The sequence below is a fragment of the Typopeltis vanoorti genome, chromosome 5, assembly GCF_054136105.1.
Source record: "Typopeltis vanoorti isolate ZY-2024b chromosome 5, IOZ_Tvanoo_1.0, whole genome shotgun sequence".
Classification (NCBI taxonomy): Eukaryota; Metazoa; Arthropoda; class Arachnida; order Uropygi; family Thelyphonidae; genus Typopeltis; species Typopeltis vanoorti.
In genome coordinates this window covers 38,825,097-38,843,135 of record NC_143553.1, presented here as the reverse complement: position 1 = coordinate 38,843,135, position 18,039 = coordinate 38,825,097, and the positions used below count along the sequence as shown (strand labels likewise).

The 18,039-nt window shown below is 35.7% G+C and overlaps 1 protein-coding gene across 1 annotated transcript in view; it reads left to right on the top strand.

Annotated features, from left to right (window-relative positions):
* LOC150106327 (E3 ubiquitin-protein ligase RNF38-like) overlaps positions 1-18,039 on the top strand; it is a 280,906-nt gene that overhangs the window by 73,504 nt on the left and 189,363 nt on the right. Inside the window, exon 4 of the mRNA XM_090393082.1 lies at positions 6,591-6,802. Coding sequence (XP_090249208.1) covers positions 6,591-6,802 — 212 coding nt within the window. The remainder of the gene's footprint in view (positions 1-6,590; positions 6,803-18,039) is intronic.

Here is an 18,039-nt window from a genome sequence, read left to right as displayed (position 1 = left end):
TCCAAAGTGCCATAATTTGTCGAACGCCTTTTCTAAGTCAAGAAGAACTCTCCAGTGTATTGGTGCCATTTGTAACTTGTGGTAATGAATTCGATTAGTCTATGAATTTGTTGGGTGGTACTGTGAAACTGGCAAAACCAAACTGTTCTGAAGGAAGGATGTTTAATTTTTTTACCGAAAGTTGAATTCTGGAAAGGATAGCTTTTTCTGCTATTTTGCCCATAGAAATCAGACTTATGGGGTGATAACTTTGAGGCTGCTGAGGATCCTTGCCAGGCTTGTATATATAGGAACTACATCTGCCAACTTCTATGCAGAGGGAAAGTACTTAAACCTGAACATAGCATTTATTATTGTTGTAAGATGTACGATGGCCTTTCGGGGTAGCAGTTTAATAACTTTGTTGGATATGTGGGTGATACTATGATGGAAGCAATGGAGAAGTCATAGTTGCCAAAAGGTGTCTCACCTTATTATTAAATTACTCTGGATTTAGAGAAAGATGTTGGTAGTTTTTTCCCACTTGGTTAAACTATAATAAATTTAGTTTAATCCCTTATCCAAGTGTGTAAGCAAACAAAGTTTGCTTTGTGTAAGCACATCAAGCTGTTGACCAGTCTTGATTTAGTGGTGATAGAAATGTTTCTCTTTTTCCATATTTTCTGCAATTGCACCATTGCTGACTTCGGCATGGTGATTGTTTTAATTTTCTCGGTGCTTATTACAGTACCAAGGTAAATGAATTCATCCACCTTCTGAAAGTAAATGTGGTGGGCGAAATTGTCATTTGCATCTATGGCCATGTATTTTGTTTTATCACGATTAATTCTTAAACGATATATCAGTCTTTTTCCCATTCAACTCTTTTAATGACGGACTTCATTTCTCCTTTGCTGCTGGCAATAAGAACGGTATTGCCAGCATGTCTAAGATTATTTATCTTTTTATCTCCAACTGAGAACCCACTATCATGTATGTTAAGTTCCTTTCTCATAATGTATTCTCCATAAAGATTGTATAGATCAGGGGATGAGTATACATCCTTGTCTCACATCTTTCTCAACGTTGAACGCTGAGATGTTTTTCTATCCATCTTCATTGAAGCCTGATATCTCTCTTAGAGTTGTGTTTAAAAGATGTGTCAAGTGTTCTGGGGATTCCCATTTCACTTAGTATTTTCCACGGGTCCTCCCGCTGACATAGTCAAATGCTTGGGCATAATCAATGAAGTACATGTACAAGGGAATATTTCCTTGAGCCTTTTTAACCAAGTGCTTTAAATTAGAAATTTGATCTCTGGTTTGACGTCCTTTTCTAAAACCTGCTTTTTGTTTAAATAGTTATATACAGTGTTTTGCTTTCTTAAATTTTTGCTCTGTATTCTCTCAGAGCACAAGCTGATTTAATTTCCAGGAAAGCAATTATGTTGCTTTCTGCAGAAAGTTGTTGCTCAATATATTGTTTAATTCTTTCTTTAATAATATAGAGAAGAATTTTGCTTACATATGACATCAAGGCTATAGTTCTATAATTATTGCATTCGTTGACATTTCTGTTTATGTGTATTAGGATAAAAATGGATTTTTACCCAATCATCAGGCTAATCTCATGTCTCCCAGATTTTATTACAAATTTTATAGTGATTTCAATTCCTGTGAGTCCTAGACATGTGAGAAGCTTATTTGGTATTTGGTCATGGCCTGGGGTTTTCCATTTTCTGAGTTTTGTTTTTTAGAGCTTCTTCAACCTCTTCTTTTAAAATGCAAGGTTCCTTATGGAAGTCTCTGGTGTTTGCTTTATCGAATGAGAATGAATTATCTTTGTATAGATTGAGCAATAGTTTTACCATCTATTAAGGATGTCTGTTGGGTCAGTAAGAATACGATTTGACATCGGCTATACTGGAATACTTTGGTTTAAAATTTCTATTCAACACTTATTTTGCTAAATAGGTCTTTGGTTTTAATTTGATTTGAGTGATCTTCAATTTCTCTACATATGTTGTTCATAACGTTGTTTTTATCTTTAATGCAAAGTTTTTTGATGAGCTTGGATAACTATAGATCTGCCTATCATCTTCCATTGAAAGTTCTTTTGACTTTAGTTCTTTTCTATTCTCGACTTGTTTCAGAGTTTCATTCGGTATCCAGGGTGTGTTGATTCTGGATTTTTGGGCAACTTGATTTTACAGTTTCGAGTAATATTATTTTGGTTTTGGGGTCATTTCATTGGTGTAATTCCCTAGTTCTAGAAATTTATTTTTTAACTTTAATGCTATATGTCTCAGTAATTCCTGTGAAGTCTAATCTGGGTGGCTATGTTATTTATTTTTAAACGTATTTTCATATCAGCAATGAGGAGTTGGTGATCAGAGCCATAATAATCAGCTCTGGGAAATGCTTTAACATTTTTCATCATCGACCTCTATCTTTTGTTAATAAGGATGTAATCAATTTGATTCCTTGTTCTGTCTGTAGGCGACCTCCAGGTGTATAGTCTCCGTTTGTGTTGCTCAGAGAAGGTGTTAGTAACTGTAAGTTCTCTTTCTATACAGAAGTCAATCAGTCTTTCACCTCTTTCATTTTGGGTGCTCACTCCATGAGATCCCCAGGACTGTATTGTTGTGGTCTTCTATCTGTAATTGTAAGTTTTCTTTCTAGACAAAAGTCAATCAGTCTTTCACCTCTTTCATTCTGGGTGCCCACTCCATGAGATCGCCAGGACTGTATTGTCCTGTACTGTCTTCTATCCTTTTTCAACTTTTGCATTGAAATCACCTTTAATGATCAAAATGCCTCTTTTCGGTATTGCATCTATGGGTAAAATTCAGATCCTCTGTAGAAGAGGTCAGTGGTCTCTTTGTCTGCATCAGTTGTAGGCAGTGGTGAGCTATGAGAAATTTTCACAAACGGCTCGCATCGTATAGCAAAAAAAAAGCCGCATTTCACACAAAAACTGTTATTAATACAGCTTATGTACAAATTCCAGTTAAAAAGTATGAGAAGACAACCAACCTCTAAAGACTATAATTTTTAAACAAATATTTCATGATCTAAACATGAAATATTTGCAAAATCAACTGTGTTAATTTATCTTACATAAGAAAAACATTTTTTAACTATCAAAATATAATAAGAATGAAATCTTTTATAATCTTTTATAAAATATTTGATTGGCTACTGGTTTTACCATACGATTGGCTATCAGAAGGGTAAAGATAGCATGCGCTTATTTTATTTTCAAACTTGGGCGCATTCGTTATAAAGGAGCTGAAACAATAATTCCAAATAATCTATACACTGCTGAATAGACTAATTTTTGTTAGTGTTACTGTATGAGTTTGTCGCTTAATATGTTTCAAAAAAAAATTTTTTTTTTGAAAAAAAAAAGTAAACAAGCAGAACAAGGGGCTCGCAAATTTGAGAAAAATTTAACAAAGGGCTTGCACAAGTCCCTTACAGCTCACCACTGGTTATAGGGGCATAAATTTATAACAGTGTGATTGATATTGGATTTCAGTCAATCCTTAAGGAAATTATCCCATCATTGATAGGGTTTGCAGCTCAACACTTATTTGCACATAATTTTTTTTTGACATTGCTACTCTGTTTCTGCTTATAGAATCATGTTTAGCAAAATAAATGGTATTGCCTGGTTGTAATGTAAAGTGCCACTTGTTTTTCCAGTATGTTTCTGAAATTCCTAGTATATCAATGTTTAGTCTTTTCATTTCATTTTGCACTATGTACGGTTTGCCTGTATGTAGTAATCCATATTCTTGTACATTCCAAGTACCGGTACATGTAATTTTCCTTAATTGGTGCTTTTTGATCATAGTTGGATTGTGGCTGAGAAAGGTATCAGTTTTTTTTTGAATGACAGTGGTGTTGAGATTGGGAGTGCACAATCCTTTCTCCTCGTTGCCTGGAGGATGTACTACCTTGGTTTGCCAGGCTGGTAGCTGCCCTATTCTTATCATCATTCTTCATTGTGGCTATGGTCGTAATAGGAAAATAGTAGAGTGGTTTCACCTTGCCTTCTCTATCACAGAGCTATTGCCAGTAACGCTGATTCAGTCATGCCAAATAGCTGTCCAGACACGAGCCCTTTGGTGATATTGCATATCTTCAGCCTCATGCCAATACATGGATATTCTGGCTCCTACCCAGATGAGACCTGACTGGCTTGGATGTCCCTGCCGGTTGCTAAGCAACCACCAGCATAGCTCTCTGGGTTGACAGAGTATCACTATGCAACAGTCATTTCTTAATTCATTCAACATGCAGCAGACGTTTCATGCATTTCACAAAATATGAGCATGGGTCATTGTTGATGTCATGGGTAGATCTCTTATGTATGTTGCCCAGAATTGATTCAATACCAGGCCTTGGTTTTTTTATTACACTGAGTCAGATGTTGTATCATCTCACTAGCATCATTAAATTTGTGTACATGAGTATTAAATTTATCTGCTATTTTTGTGAGTTTGGCAATGATGATGGCCTTTTTACATTTTTTTTTGCCAGTATTATTAAAAAAAAAGAAAAAAGAATAATACAAGCCATGGGGAATATAAACTTCATAAAGACCAATTTTCCCTTTTTATTTGTGTCAGCTGCCTTCTCTAATGCTTCAGAAAATTCCTCCACTTCTTTAAAAGAACTTTCTGTTGGACCATAGGCACAGATAAGTCTCATTATCCACTTTCCCATTCTGATGCTTGTCCACAATGCTTTACTTGATATTGCCTGCAATTCAAGAAGATTATCATTTTATTTAGTGTTGAATACTATAGCTATTTCTTTTTCTGATTGTTATTGCCTGAATATAACATCTTGTATTTGTTGCTCAGAAAGATTTTGCCATTTTTGTCTTCTTTGTTTCACTAATGCTTATTATGTCGATCTGTTACTTATTCAATTCTTCTACTAGTTTCATTTCTTTTCCATTAATGTTTCTTATGTTGATGGTTGCCAGTCTTGAAATCCGTTGGTGTTGAGTTGGGATTTTTTTCCAGTAGCTTTTTGCTCATCATCATCTTAGTTCCTTGGTGAAAACAATCGAGGTGTTGTTTAGCTTGATGTGGTATCCTAGCTGTAATAAAATTCTGTTATGTTGTGCCATTATGTTATTTTGTTTTCGGCTAATAAAAATACACAGTGTTCAACTGAATCCCAAATTACCAGCCTGACCTCATTTTTTCAGTATCTAGAGAGATACTTACAAATTGGATACACCATGAAAAGGTGAGGAGTGGACATGAGGTTAAAGCCCTGATTAGTTCTCCCTGTTCCTTAAAAGGCTATGTGAAGGTCCTCTCCCAGTTATCTAGCCTTTGACTCTTAAGCACCCTGAAGAATCAAAGCCTTAAGTATATACATATATAATAAATCTTCTGAGATTGCAGAATTCAACTTGCCTCTCTTATTTCTTTTCTTCTTTCCTACTTCTCTCTCGCCTTGTCCATTTCCAGACAATAGCTATTCTAGCACACAAAGTGAAGCTCGAATTACAACATGGCTGCTATTAGTACAGTGATTATATTTACAATAATGTACAAGCTAAGAAAACTTATAACAAATAATAAACATCAAATACATGTTCAGTATTTTTATAGCTCCCTGAGGATTACTTTATCATGGTAGCAAGTTGTGGCTACTTTATATATATATGAGGGGAAGGATCTGGAAAGTTCTGTTAAACACCTAGAGCAAAAATTGTTTAATTTTATGCCTTATATATCCTAAAAGAAAAAGAACAAATGATTACAATTTGACGAAACATGGGGGTTGAAGGGTTTTGAGATATGTTCTTTCTTGCAGTTATATCAGTTGCTTTAATATTTTTGTTCTAGGTGTTTATCAGAATTTTCCAGACACCCCCCCCCCCTCATGTTTGTGTGTGTGTGTGTGTGTGTATTTTTTTTTTTTTTTATAATGATGATTACTCATCTACATGGTGATTTTGGACACTAGGAGTAAAATGTATACTTAATATTTACAATACCATAGAAAGACAAAGATATGTAGTAATTTCAATCAGTGTGATTTTTATGACAATGTTACTATTCATCCATCCATCAGTGACTTTAACAGGCACTTAAGTGCTCATAGCCTTCCAAGTATTCTTGAACTTCCCAACAATAATATGAGGATAAGGCAGTCCCCTATGCCTCTAAGTATTCTTCTCTGTAAATTGTGTGTGTCCTACTCGCCTGTTCTGAGGGATGGAAAACCCGAATTTCTGTGTGAAAAAAAGCCCTCTATCTCTGTATGAGACCGGCTAACTCAAATTTAGTCGAAAGAGACCATATAAAGGTTCCTCACGTCATGGGTGGGAATCGAATTCAGGTCTTTCTGTCAAAAGGGCATCATCTATACTGACTGAGCTACGGAAGCTCGCAGTGTTGCTATGTTAGATATATATATATATATATATATATATATATATATATATAATCATTCACTTGTAGTAAGTAAACTGAAATAATATTTCTTTGCAACTTTCACAGTCATTAACTGTAAATGTTTATAGTCTGTAAACTTGCTTTTATTTATTTATTTATTTATTTTTGATATTTTACTACTAAGAGTGAAAGTCCCAGCAGGAAACGGCGTCGTGTATCTTTGGCATCTCATGGTGGTGTAGTTGAACTGTCAGCCTCCTCTCCACTGTCTCTTCCACCTGCATCATGGGACCACACAGTGCCATCTCCAACTGATAGGACTGTGAGACGACGTAGCATTTCTCAGAGATGTACACCAGTGCAAGATAGGTGCCACACTCAAAGGTGCAGGAGGAGGTGTGTATGATTGATAATACGAGAAATCATTTCTTTAGGGTGGAAAAGCAAAAACAAAAAATATACATTTGGTGTGACCACATCTGAATAATTGATGTATTAATATGAATGATTAGACTTTTTTTTTGATATATTCTATTATATTCTATTTTTTAGATATGTCTTATCTATTCCAGCTGATTTTTCCGTTTTTAATTTCTTTAAAAGATTGTTCTGTCTATTTTCTGTTATTTCAAAAATGACATTATCTTCTTTGTAAACATCATTATTGTGGGCAGATCAGAATCGGAGCGCTCACTGCTCTTGCTTGTTAGTAAACGAATAAATGCGTAAGAACCTGCAACGGCACGTACTGGCGCTTTGAATGCAAGAGAGGCCGATAACCGACCTAATACATTTAGGTGATGAAAAGTAGGCGATGACAACTGCCTAAAACAAATGAATGCTATATGTGTCATAGCGGACAAAGAACGATCGAAATCAGTCAATTGTTAATCGATCGTGAACGTATGATGAGTGCTTATAACGTTTCAATAAAGTCTCTGTTTTTTTTTTTTTTTTTTTGTCTTGTTAATTGCATGTTAGTCGGCAGTGAAGAAAATACATCATGTCTACTACTCGAAATTGTGTCAGTAGTGTAGATTCCTTCTGCTACATTTGTGACAGCTTTACTGTTCCCAGTCAAAGGACAAATATCACTGATTTTGTTAAGAAAGTGTACTTTGCATACTTTGATGTAAAAATTGCAGATCAGGACAAGTCATGGGCTCCAAATAGAGTGTATAAGTCGTGTAGAAAATTTACGACAGTGGAGCAAGGGACAACGCCAAAAATTAGCTTTTGGCATTCCGATGATTTGGCATGAACCGAAAAATCACATAGATGATTGCTATTTTTGTTTAGTTCAGACTTCTGGTTATAATAAGAAGAATAAGAAAAATATTGTGTATCCAAATCTCGACTCAGCAATTTGGCCAGTTGCTCATTCCAATGAAATAGCCGTGCCAATTTATAAAGGACTTCCTTTACTTGAGAACGAGCATGATCGGGATATGCCAGATGTTCTTGAGGAGCAAGACCCGGATGTTGATTTAGACAATGAAAATTTAATTTCTAGTTCTGGACCGCAGCGTTTTACTCAAGCGGAATTGAATGACTTAGTAAGAGATTTGGGCCTATCGAAGGAATCATCGGAATTGTTAGCTTCAAGATTAAATGAAAAAAACTTACTGGAGCAAGATACGGAGATAACTTTTTATCGTAGCAGGGAAAGTAATCTTGAACAATATTTTAAACATGAGTGTGGGTTTGTTTACTGTAACAATGTGTCAGGTTTACTAACTGAAATGAGTGTACAATATCATCCAAATGAGTGGCGTTTATTTATCGACAGTTCAAGCAGAAGTCTCAAGTGTGTCTTACTACACAATGGGAATGTATATGGCTCAATTCCTATTGGCTATTCAGCCCACTTAAAGGAAACATATGAGGACATTAAAAAGGTTCTGAAGTTATTAAAATAGACCAAACTGGATCATCTGTGTGGATCTTAAAATGGTGAACTTTTTACTTGGCTTTCAAAGAGGATATACAAAGTTTCCGTGTTTTCTATGCTTCTGGGATAGTTGAGCTAGAAACCAACACTGGAGTCAGAAACATTGGCCTCTTAGAATATCCTTAAATGTTGGAGAACAGAATGTTATAAATCAACCTTTAATCAACAGAGAAAAAATCATTTTTCCACCTCTACACATCAAACTAGGTCTTATGAAGCAGTATGTTAAAGCTTTAGATTTACAAGGTGACTGTTTCCAATACATATGTGAAAAATTTCCACGACTTAGTTATGAAAAAATTAAAGCCGGTGTATTTGATGGACCACAAATTAGAACTTTAATGAGAGACCCAAATTTCATCAACTCTATGAATGAAATTGAGAAAGAGGCACGGACTTCATTTACGATGGTTGCGAATAATTTTCTTGGAAACAAAAAAGCGTGCAATTACAAAGATCTAGTGGAAACAATGCTTGAAAATTTCCAGCACCTAGGTTGCAACATGAGCATAAAGCTTAATTTCCTATACAGTCATCTTAATAGATTTCCCGAGAATTTAGGTGCTGTAAGCAACGAACAAGGCGAAAGATTTCATCAAGACTTAAAAACTATGGAAGACGGGATTCTCACATGATGGCCGACTACTGTTGGAGTATTCAAAGGGATTGCCAAAACAGAACACACAGCAGAAATTGCTACAAAGAAAAATTTATTCCCTGAAACTCATGTGCAAGTAAAATTGTTATTTTTTTATAAATATTCTTGTAATTTTTAATGAATATTGTTATGAGTTATGTATCTAATTATCGGCCTCTCTCGCATTCAAAGCGCCAGTATGTGCCGTTGCAGGTTCTTACACATTTATTCATTTACTAACAAGTGAGAGCGGTGAGCGCTCCGATTCTGATCTGCCCACCGCTTTGAATAATAGGCTATATCTTCAGGAATTTTTTGAATTTCTTGATAAAAAGTTAGGACCAGATTTTTAAAAGCACATACTTTCAGAAAATAATATTAAAAAATCGATTTTTTTGATCCTCTAAATAGTACTGCCTCCTTAAAACTATCAAAAACTTACAAATTAGCAAAAAGAAAATGCCATAGAGGAAAAACCTGACGTGATAGAGGAAAATGGGTTTGATATTTGAAATCAGCACACCCAAATTAGTAAAAAAACAAGTCTCATATAAAAGTCAGCAAAAATTGTGTTGGACTGTGTAATCAACTGATTCCAATTATATTAAACAAAGAACAGAGCGCGTACAATACATGCATAGAAGGTACATGATCTCACTTGTTGTTATTTAGGAATGTACTATAGATGGCACTGTAATTTAGTTCTGGCGAGTTGAGAGATCTAATAGGGTCTTCCAGATCACGGGGTAAGATTAGTCCTTGGTTCCCGTTAAGGTTTTGTATACAGCGGGCAACTGTTGTGGCTTCTTTAAAAATTCGGGAGCGGAAATCCTCCTCTATGTAAGGAATTGTGCTTCTATCCCACTCTATGGTATGGTTCATTCTTGAGAAATTAAAGGCTAACCCCGATTTTTCTTCTCTGTTATTTTGACATCACCTATGTGTTCTTTGTGCTCTGTTCTTTGTTTAATATAATTGGAATCGGTTGATTATAGTTTGTAACAGTTTTTTACTTTTAGTGCCTTACATCAGTTATGCATCCTGAAGTTGCCAACAGCCTTAGTTGGTGAAATTAGTTAGTATAACATAGTTGTTTATTATATTGTTTATTTTATTTAGCCTTTCATTTCTCAAGAACGAACCATACCATAGAGTGGGATAGAAGCACAATTCCTTACATAGAGGAGGATTCCGCTCCCGAATTTTTAAAGAAGCCACAACAGTTGCCCACTCTATACAAAACTTTAACAGGAACCAAGGACTAATCTTACCCGTGATCTGGCAGACCCTTATTAGATCTCTCAACTTGCCAGAACTGAATTACAGTGCCAACTATAGTACGTTACTAAATAACAACAAGTGAGATCATGCACTCTCTATGCATGTATTGTACGCACTCTGTTCTTTGTTTAATATAATTAGAATTAGTTGATTATAGTTGGTAACAGTTTTTTACTTTTTAGTGCCGTACATCAGTTATGTCCCCTGAAGATGCCAACAGCCTTAGTTGGTGAAACTAGTTGGTATAGGTATAACATAGTTGTTTATTATATGCACTTGAATGTGCATTTAATTTTTCAAGAAAATTGAATGTTTTTTAACATGAATAGAATCCATGGAGAAACCAAAAGAAAGGTACGCTGTTTTGAACTCCTTAAATGTAAACAGGCCAAACTATTAAATCACCTCACTTTTTTGAAAAGATGTCGTGACAACAAGATTATTCAAAATTTCTATTTTTAAAAGAACAATTCCATTCAAGACAAGTGAAACATATTTATTTTAAAACATCATTGGCACTTCTAAGTGAACGGATACAGCATACTAGATTTCTTTTAAGCCAAATAGATTTAGAATGTTATCAGATTTATGACAATATCTCTAGTACTTTAGACCAAGATATATGGTTGCATTTGGACAGAATGATCACTATTAGCTATGATATAGCCTTTACAACAAGCAAACGAAACCAAATCAAAAAATTCAACAATCTTTATACAAAAGGTTTTAAATCAAAACCTTCTCTACCAGACAGCAAAGTTATTTTTAATTTATCGGATCACGTGTTAACAAAACCAGAGATCAATATACTTAAAAAAGGTCTCAATTTTGCGATAACACCTGATCATGTTCCTAAAGTGGATATCATTTGTAATATAGAAAAGGCAGTCTCGTCATTACCGGAATCCATAGCTAATGATATTAGATTAAAAAGTAATATCATCTTCCAGAAATCCTAACAAAAATATCACTACTCTGGAAAAAAGAACATTGTATAGTTTGAAGAAAAAGAAAGACTTTATCATATTGAAGACAGATAAGGGCAATTCAACAGTGATTTTAAACACCAGTGATTACAAAGATAAGCTTAACAGCTTACTGTCGGATACATCAACCTACCGTGTCCTAGTCATAGATTCAACACTAAAGAATCACAATGACACCAATGATTTAATACGTCACATGGTGAACTGGTTTATAAACTTAAAAACGAAGATTGAAATCCATGCATTCACTAACACCAAGACCATACGGTGCTCCTAAGGTACACAAAAATGGAATACCACTACGCCTGATTGTAGATGGAATCAGTTCGTCAACTTATCTTTTATCCAAACCTGGCAGGCCTCCTCAAACCACACATCCATAATTTGGATACTTATATACGAAATTCGCAACATTTCGTTGAGAAACTGAACAACATCTCTATCTCCAAAATGGATATACTTGCCAGTCTGGATGTTACATCTCTATTCACTAACATCCCTGTAGAGGAAGTCATCAACATTTTAGGAAGTTTGCCCCCACAAGACATTACTTCTGTTCCGTCATTGTTTAACATCAAACTTTTTCTTATGGAATAAAACCATATATCAGCAATTGACTGGGCTTGCAATGGGTAGTCCCCTCTATCCATCTTGTGCTGATCTCTTTATGGAGGATTTTGAAAGTAAAATCTTATCTCAAACAGACCCTAAACCCACAGTATGGTGGAGATACATTGATGATATCTTTATTGTTTGGAACCACACAAAAAAGGACCTGTTCGACTTTCTTAACAAAATCAACTCTCTACACCACACAATCAAATTCACTCTAGAACTTGAAAAAGATAACCAATTATTATTTCTGGACACTTTAATTAAGAAGCTTCCGAATGGTAGTATCAACCTCTCAGTTTACTGCAAACCTACCAATACAGGACGTTATTTACATTTCACTTCTTGCCACCACATTTCTCAGAAACTTAGTATTGTACACATGCTGAAGAGCCGTGCCTCTCTCCTTACAACAGATCAACAAGACCTCCAGGAAGAACTATCCATAATATCTACCAACCTTACCATGAATGGATTTCCTTGAAGACTCGTCCACGAGATACTTTTCTCTGAACCCCAACAAAGACGATGAGATGATATACATTATATTTCTACCATCGGCATTCCATACTTAGGGACAGTTTCCAATAAGATTGCAAGACTCCTTAGACCACATAAAATAAGAGGGGGCCTTTAAACCTACAGAAATGATTAGACAATTCTTAAGATCTCCAAAAGATAGCCATCCTTTCTCCAAATATGCTGGAGTTTATAACATACCCTGCTCTTGTGGCTTGAATTACATCGGCCAAACTTCAAGGAGCCTTGAAATTAGGCAAAAAGAACACATAGGTGACATCAATAATAAGAGAGGAGAAAAATCGGGGTTAACCTTTCATTTCTCAAGAACGAACCATACTATAGAGTGTGATAGAAGCATAATCAGATTTCTCTTCTCGGGCTGACCTGCACCTCAGATCTTTCCTGGCACAACCACATTTCAACTATAGCTTCTGCAGCTGCCAAAAAACTTGGTGCCTTTTCACACAAGACACTACTTCATACCTTTACAGCTGCTAACTCTATACAAAGCCCAAATCCACCCAGTCATGGAATATTGCTTCTATATTTGGAGTGGTGCACCAAAATCCTCTCTAAGGTTGCTTGATTTTGTCCAGAAGAGGGCAATATGGCAAATTAATGACCCATCTCTCACATACCCACTTCAATCTCTCTCATAGACATTCAGTTTCTGCCTTGTGCCTCTTCTACAGATATTTTCATGGACAGTGCTCTGCTGAACTGGCCACTATTATTTCCCCACTCTCCTCCAAAATCATTAAAACAAGAGCCACTCCTAACCAACACCCTTTTACAGTCTAGCTTGAAACTCACAGAACCAACTTCACTGTGTCCTCTTTCATTCCATCTACTAATGTCCTTTTGGAATAGTCTCCCCATTCTGCCTTACCCAAGCAAAATTGTAAACAGATTCTTCCTTTCTTTTATTCCTTGCCATGTGGCCTTTCACGTGTGGATCACACACACACATATATATTTATCTTTTTTTTTTTTTTTTGAGTGACTGAAAATGAGATAATAGATAACAAGTTAATGTAATGGAGCATACAACATGTTTCATCAAAACGACTTCTTCAGGTGTGGTAACACTTAAAGCAAATTAAAAAAAACTATAAACACACTGTGCCATTATAATAACAGACTTGTAAACTAAAGTGAATAATAAGTTTAGTTTAATCCTTTATCCAAGTGTGAGCAAACAAAGTTTGTGCCTGAAAGGTGGAGAACTTTGCAACGAGTTGTCCAGTGTTGTACTACCTTACCCCAGTCCTGAGGATACTTTCAGGGTCAAACTTTGTTTGCTCAGACTTGGATAAAAGATTAAACTAAACTTATTGTAGTCTAACCAAGTGAAAAATAGACTCTCAAAAACTAAAGTTAAGTTTGAATTGTCGTTATAGTCCGTTCTGTAGTTCTATTGTTGTGCAAATACGAGTGTATGAGTTCACTCGTATGGGAGAACTATGCAAGTCAGGATGACTATAACTGAGGTTGATGTGAGAAGGGTCTAGGACAATTTTTTTGGATTCAACTATGTGCCGTTCTACTTCATCGTGACAAATATAAACGTTTGATGTTACTCATTCCATCTACTAATGTCCTTTTGACATTAAGTTTGAAATCATTAAAACAATGATTTCATTGTTTTAATGAAATCATTAAAACAATGAAATCCTTTATGAAATACAGAACTCAAGAATGGGTGCCACCCTCCTTGAGTTCTGTAGTTCTATTATTGTGCAAATGCGAGCGTATGAGTTCACGCATACGCTAGTATCTAATGGAAGAAGTATGCAAGTCAGGAAGACTATAACTGAGGTTGCTGTTGATGTGAGAAGGGTCTAGGACAGTGGTGGCGAACCTTTTTATGTGCGTGTGCCAAAAGTTTACGAATCGAATTGCTGATGTGCCGGCACGTGCCAGAAATTTGCAAATCAAGTTGCTGACATGCCAGGCAGTTTTTAATAGAGGAAAAATTAATAGAAAATTAATGAATTAATTTGTAATATATATAATATATATACACACACTACGGGGGGATAATATATATATACTAGTACCCAAATAGTGTATGTACGCACGCACGCACACACACACTATTTGGGTGCCATACCCCCCCCTGGTGCCTATGGCAACCAAACCCCCAAGTTCCGGACTGGTAGGCCAGTTCTTGAATTCTAATGATTCGTATTTTTGAAGACTCGAAAGAAGGGGTTCATCACCCCCGAGTTCTGGACTGGTAGGCCGGTTCTCCTTGAATTCTGATGACTCGAATTTTGAAGACTCAAAAGGCCCTCCTGGTGCCTACAGCGTCCAACTCCCCATGTTCCGGACTGGTAGGCTGGTTCTCCTTGAATTTTGAAGACTCGACACTCAGGGTAGCCCCTGATTTTTAAAACATTTCAAAAAATGTGACATAAAAAGGCTTATCATTTTATATATATATATACACACACACACACACACTCTGTCCAAAAAAGAAACCGAACTTTTCGAAAATAGAAGAAACTAGTGGGGCCACCTGTTGTATCCTTTTGTTGTTGAAAGTAGCAACCTTCATTAGTGTTGTGTCAACTGTTTCATTAGAAGCAGAGTTATGGTGCCAAGAGTGACAGTGTGTTTTGATGAACGATCGGTCATCACAATATTCATGTCGTACGCGACGAATTTTTGCTATCAATCGCTTCAAAACTTCGAGATAAAACTCACCATTGACTGTTGGGCCAGGCGGAACGAATTGTTTGTGGATAATGCCCTCGGAATAGTAGAAACAAATCAGCATTGTCTTTACTTTTGACTTCTCCAAGCGACTTTTTTTTTTTGGATGCCCCTCTTCTGGTGGTCTCCACTCAGCCCTCTGGCACTTTGTTTCAGGCTCATACTCAAAACACCACGTTTCATCACCAGTAACGATTGTTTCAAGTAAGTTTGAGTCCTTACGAGCCGTTTTAATGAGGTCCTTGCAGTGTTCAATTCAATACATTTTTTGGTTGTCGATGAACTTGAGGGGATCAAATCGCGAATTCAATTTACAAAGGCACAAACTCTCGGTCAAAATGTTGTGCACAGTTGATTTTGGAATCCCCGGTTCATCTTCAATCAATTTCACTGAAGATTTCGGGATTTCTTTGATGAAATCACGCACTTTTTGGATGTTAACTTTAGTTAGTCCAGTTTTTGGACGGCCTGACTTTTCGTCTTCCTCAAGCGTCTCACGACCACTTTGAAATCGCTTAAACCACTCATAAACTTGAGTACAGGATAAGCATTCATCACTGTATGCTTTTTGAAGCGTTTGATTTGTTTCGGTAAAACTTTTACCAAGTTTAACACAAAAGTCAATTGCAGCCCTCTGTTTGAAACTCATTTTCTGACCCTTCGTCAAAACATGCTGTCACTCTTGGCAGTATAACTCGGCTTCTAATGAAACAAATGTCATAAACAGTTGACAGAACAGTAATGAAGGTTGCTGCTTTCGACAACAAAAAGATACAACAGATGGAGCCACTAGTTTCTTCTATTTTCGAAAAGTTCAGTTTCTTTTTGGACACAGAATGTATATATATAATATTTTATAACTAATTTAATTTAATTTATTTATATATAAATTTATAATATTATTCAGTGTAAAATTGATTATTATATAATTAAATTGATTTTAATGATATTGGTTTGAAAAAAAAAACTGTAGTGAGAAAAATATTTATGCATTTTACTCGCAATAGACATCAGCTGAGCAGGGGAAGTAGCAGAAGGATGTCAACTTGTCGGCGAAACGTTTACCGTATTTAATTGAATATAACTTATCCTCATGTATAACTCGCACAGCTGATTTTACTTTATGAAAAAAAGACATTAAAAAAGTTTTGCATATACCTCGCACACGAAAAATGTTTAAACATGTTCACGTCGAGGCGATAGTAACTCGCTCCCTGCAGTAACAACACGCCCTCCCCAACAGCCATTATACTGCAGATGCAAGAAAAACAAGTAGTTTTATTGAATAAGGTACACATGCTTATGTGTAATATATTTCTCAACAAATAGTGCAATTAGAGACAGCTGGAATAAAAACGGCGCTAACTAATGAATCACATGTTCCCTGTCACAGAAACTATGCTGCATAAACTTCAGCAAAACCATATGTTTCACCGGAAACAGAGTATCTAACTAAAAACTATCGTCCAATTTTTCAATTATATGAAATAAGTGTTTGTTTGATTGCATTTGAAATTCTCAATGTCATTATGACAGATCACGATGGCTAACTTCAAATAAAATTCTACCACGAATTGAAACATGCCATATAATGCTGTGTGAGTTCCCCAGCTCAAATGCAAACATGCAGCAATAAAAATCAATCAAGGGTTGAAACTGTGCGTGAGTCGAGCCTGCTGGTAATGAGAAGTTCTGTCGGAACAATAAACCACACCCTGTTGTGAATGTGTTAAAACTAAGAAATATATAGTGAGTGTTGTTATGACAGTTGCAGATTTTATGGGATTCAGTTGAAGAGAATTAGCATTTCAATTCAAAAATTGTCGGCTTGCTTTTATCTTTGAGTCACGCTATCTTGTGAGAATGCTGCACCAATCATATGCATGTCTTCATAGCTTCTCTATCTCTACTGGCCTACCCTTGCTGTCTGTTTTGCAGTATGCTTTTACTTCTCATTAGTCATTTGTGAAGGATTGTTCATTATGTATCTCAAGTCTTGTAAATTAATGTTAATTTTTGTTTGGAATAATGGGAAGGAAGATTTCACTGTTTGGGTTTCTGAAAATCTCTCCATATATCTCGCGCTACAAATTTTTAGCTTTAATTATGGGAAAAAAAGTGAGAATTATATTTGAATACTACGTATTATCAGATACATGCCCAATATTTATATATGCAAAGTATGTAATTTAATAAATAAAAATGTATGAATCTCTCAATTTTAAACACTAGTTCCAACAATAATTATCATTTTGAATTTAAAAACACAGCCTTTTAACACATCATCATCAAATTCCTGCCATGTACCTTCAAGGGGTGTACTATCATATCCTGTACACCCATTTAAGGTACACGGCAGTAATTTTTTTCATATTACATGAAAAAAATTACATCATTACTAACTTCCTATCTACAATTTTCCTCCAAATCAGTCTCTTACTTGTCAAGACTCCAACATTATCAGATCTTATATTTCTATCGTCTAAGGCACTTTGTACCGTATCAACCCACCTATATCTTGGTCTTCCTCTGGGTCGTTTTGCTGCCAACCTGGCAGAGAACACTTGTTTTGCTAATATTTATTCGCCTATTCTGTTTAAGTGACCATACCACCTGAGATTAGCTCTGCTAACGCATTCCTGGATGTTCTTTCCTAATATCCTTGTTTTTAATATGATACTGCCATTGATGCCATCTGTTCATGCCTATAATCTTTCTCAGGACTCTCATATCTGCAGTCTCTAGTCTTTGGTCAAGTGTTTTACTTCTGACCCAGCTCTCAGATCCATAAGTTAAAACTGGTTTGAACACTGTCTTGTATACAGCTAATTTAGTGTTCTGACTAATTTCTCTCTTATTCCATATAAATTTATTCAATTGACTTCCTACCATACCAGCTTTGCTGATTCTGTTGTCTATTTCTATA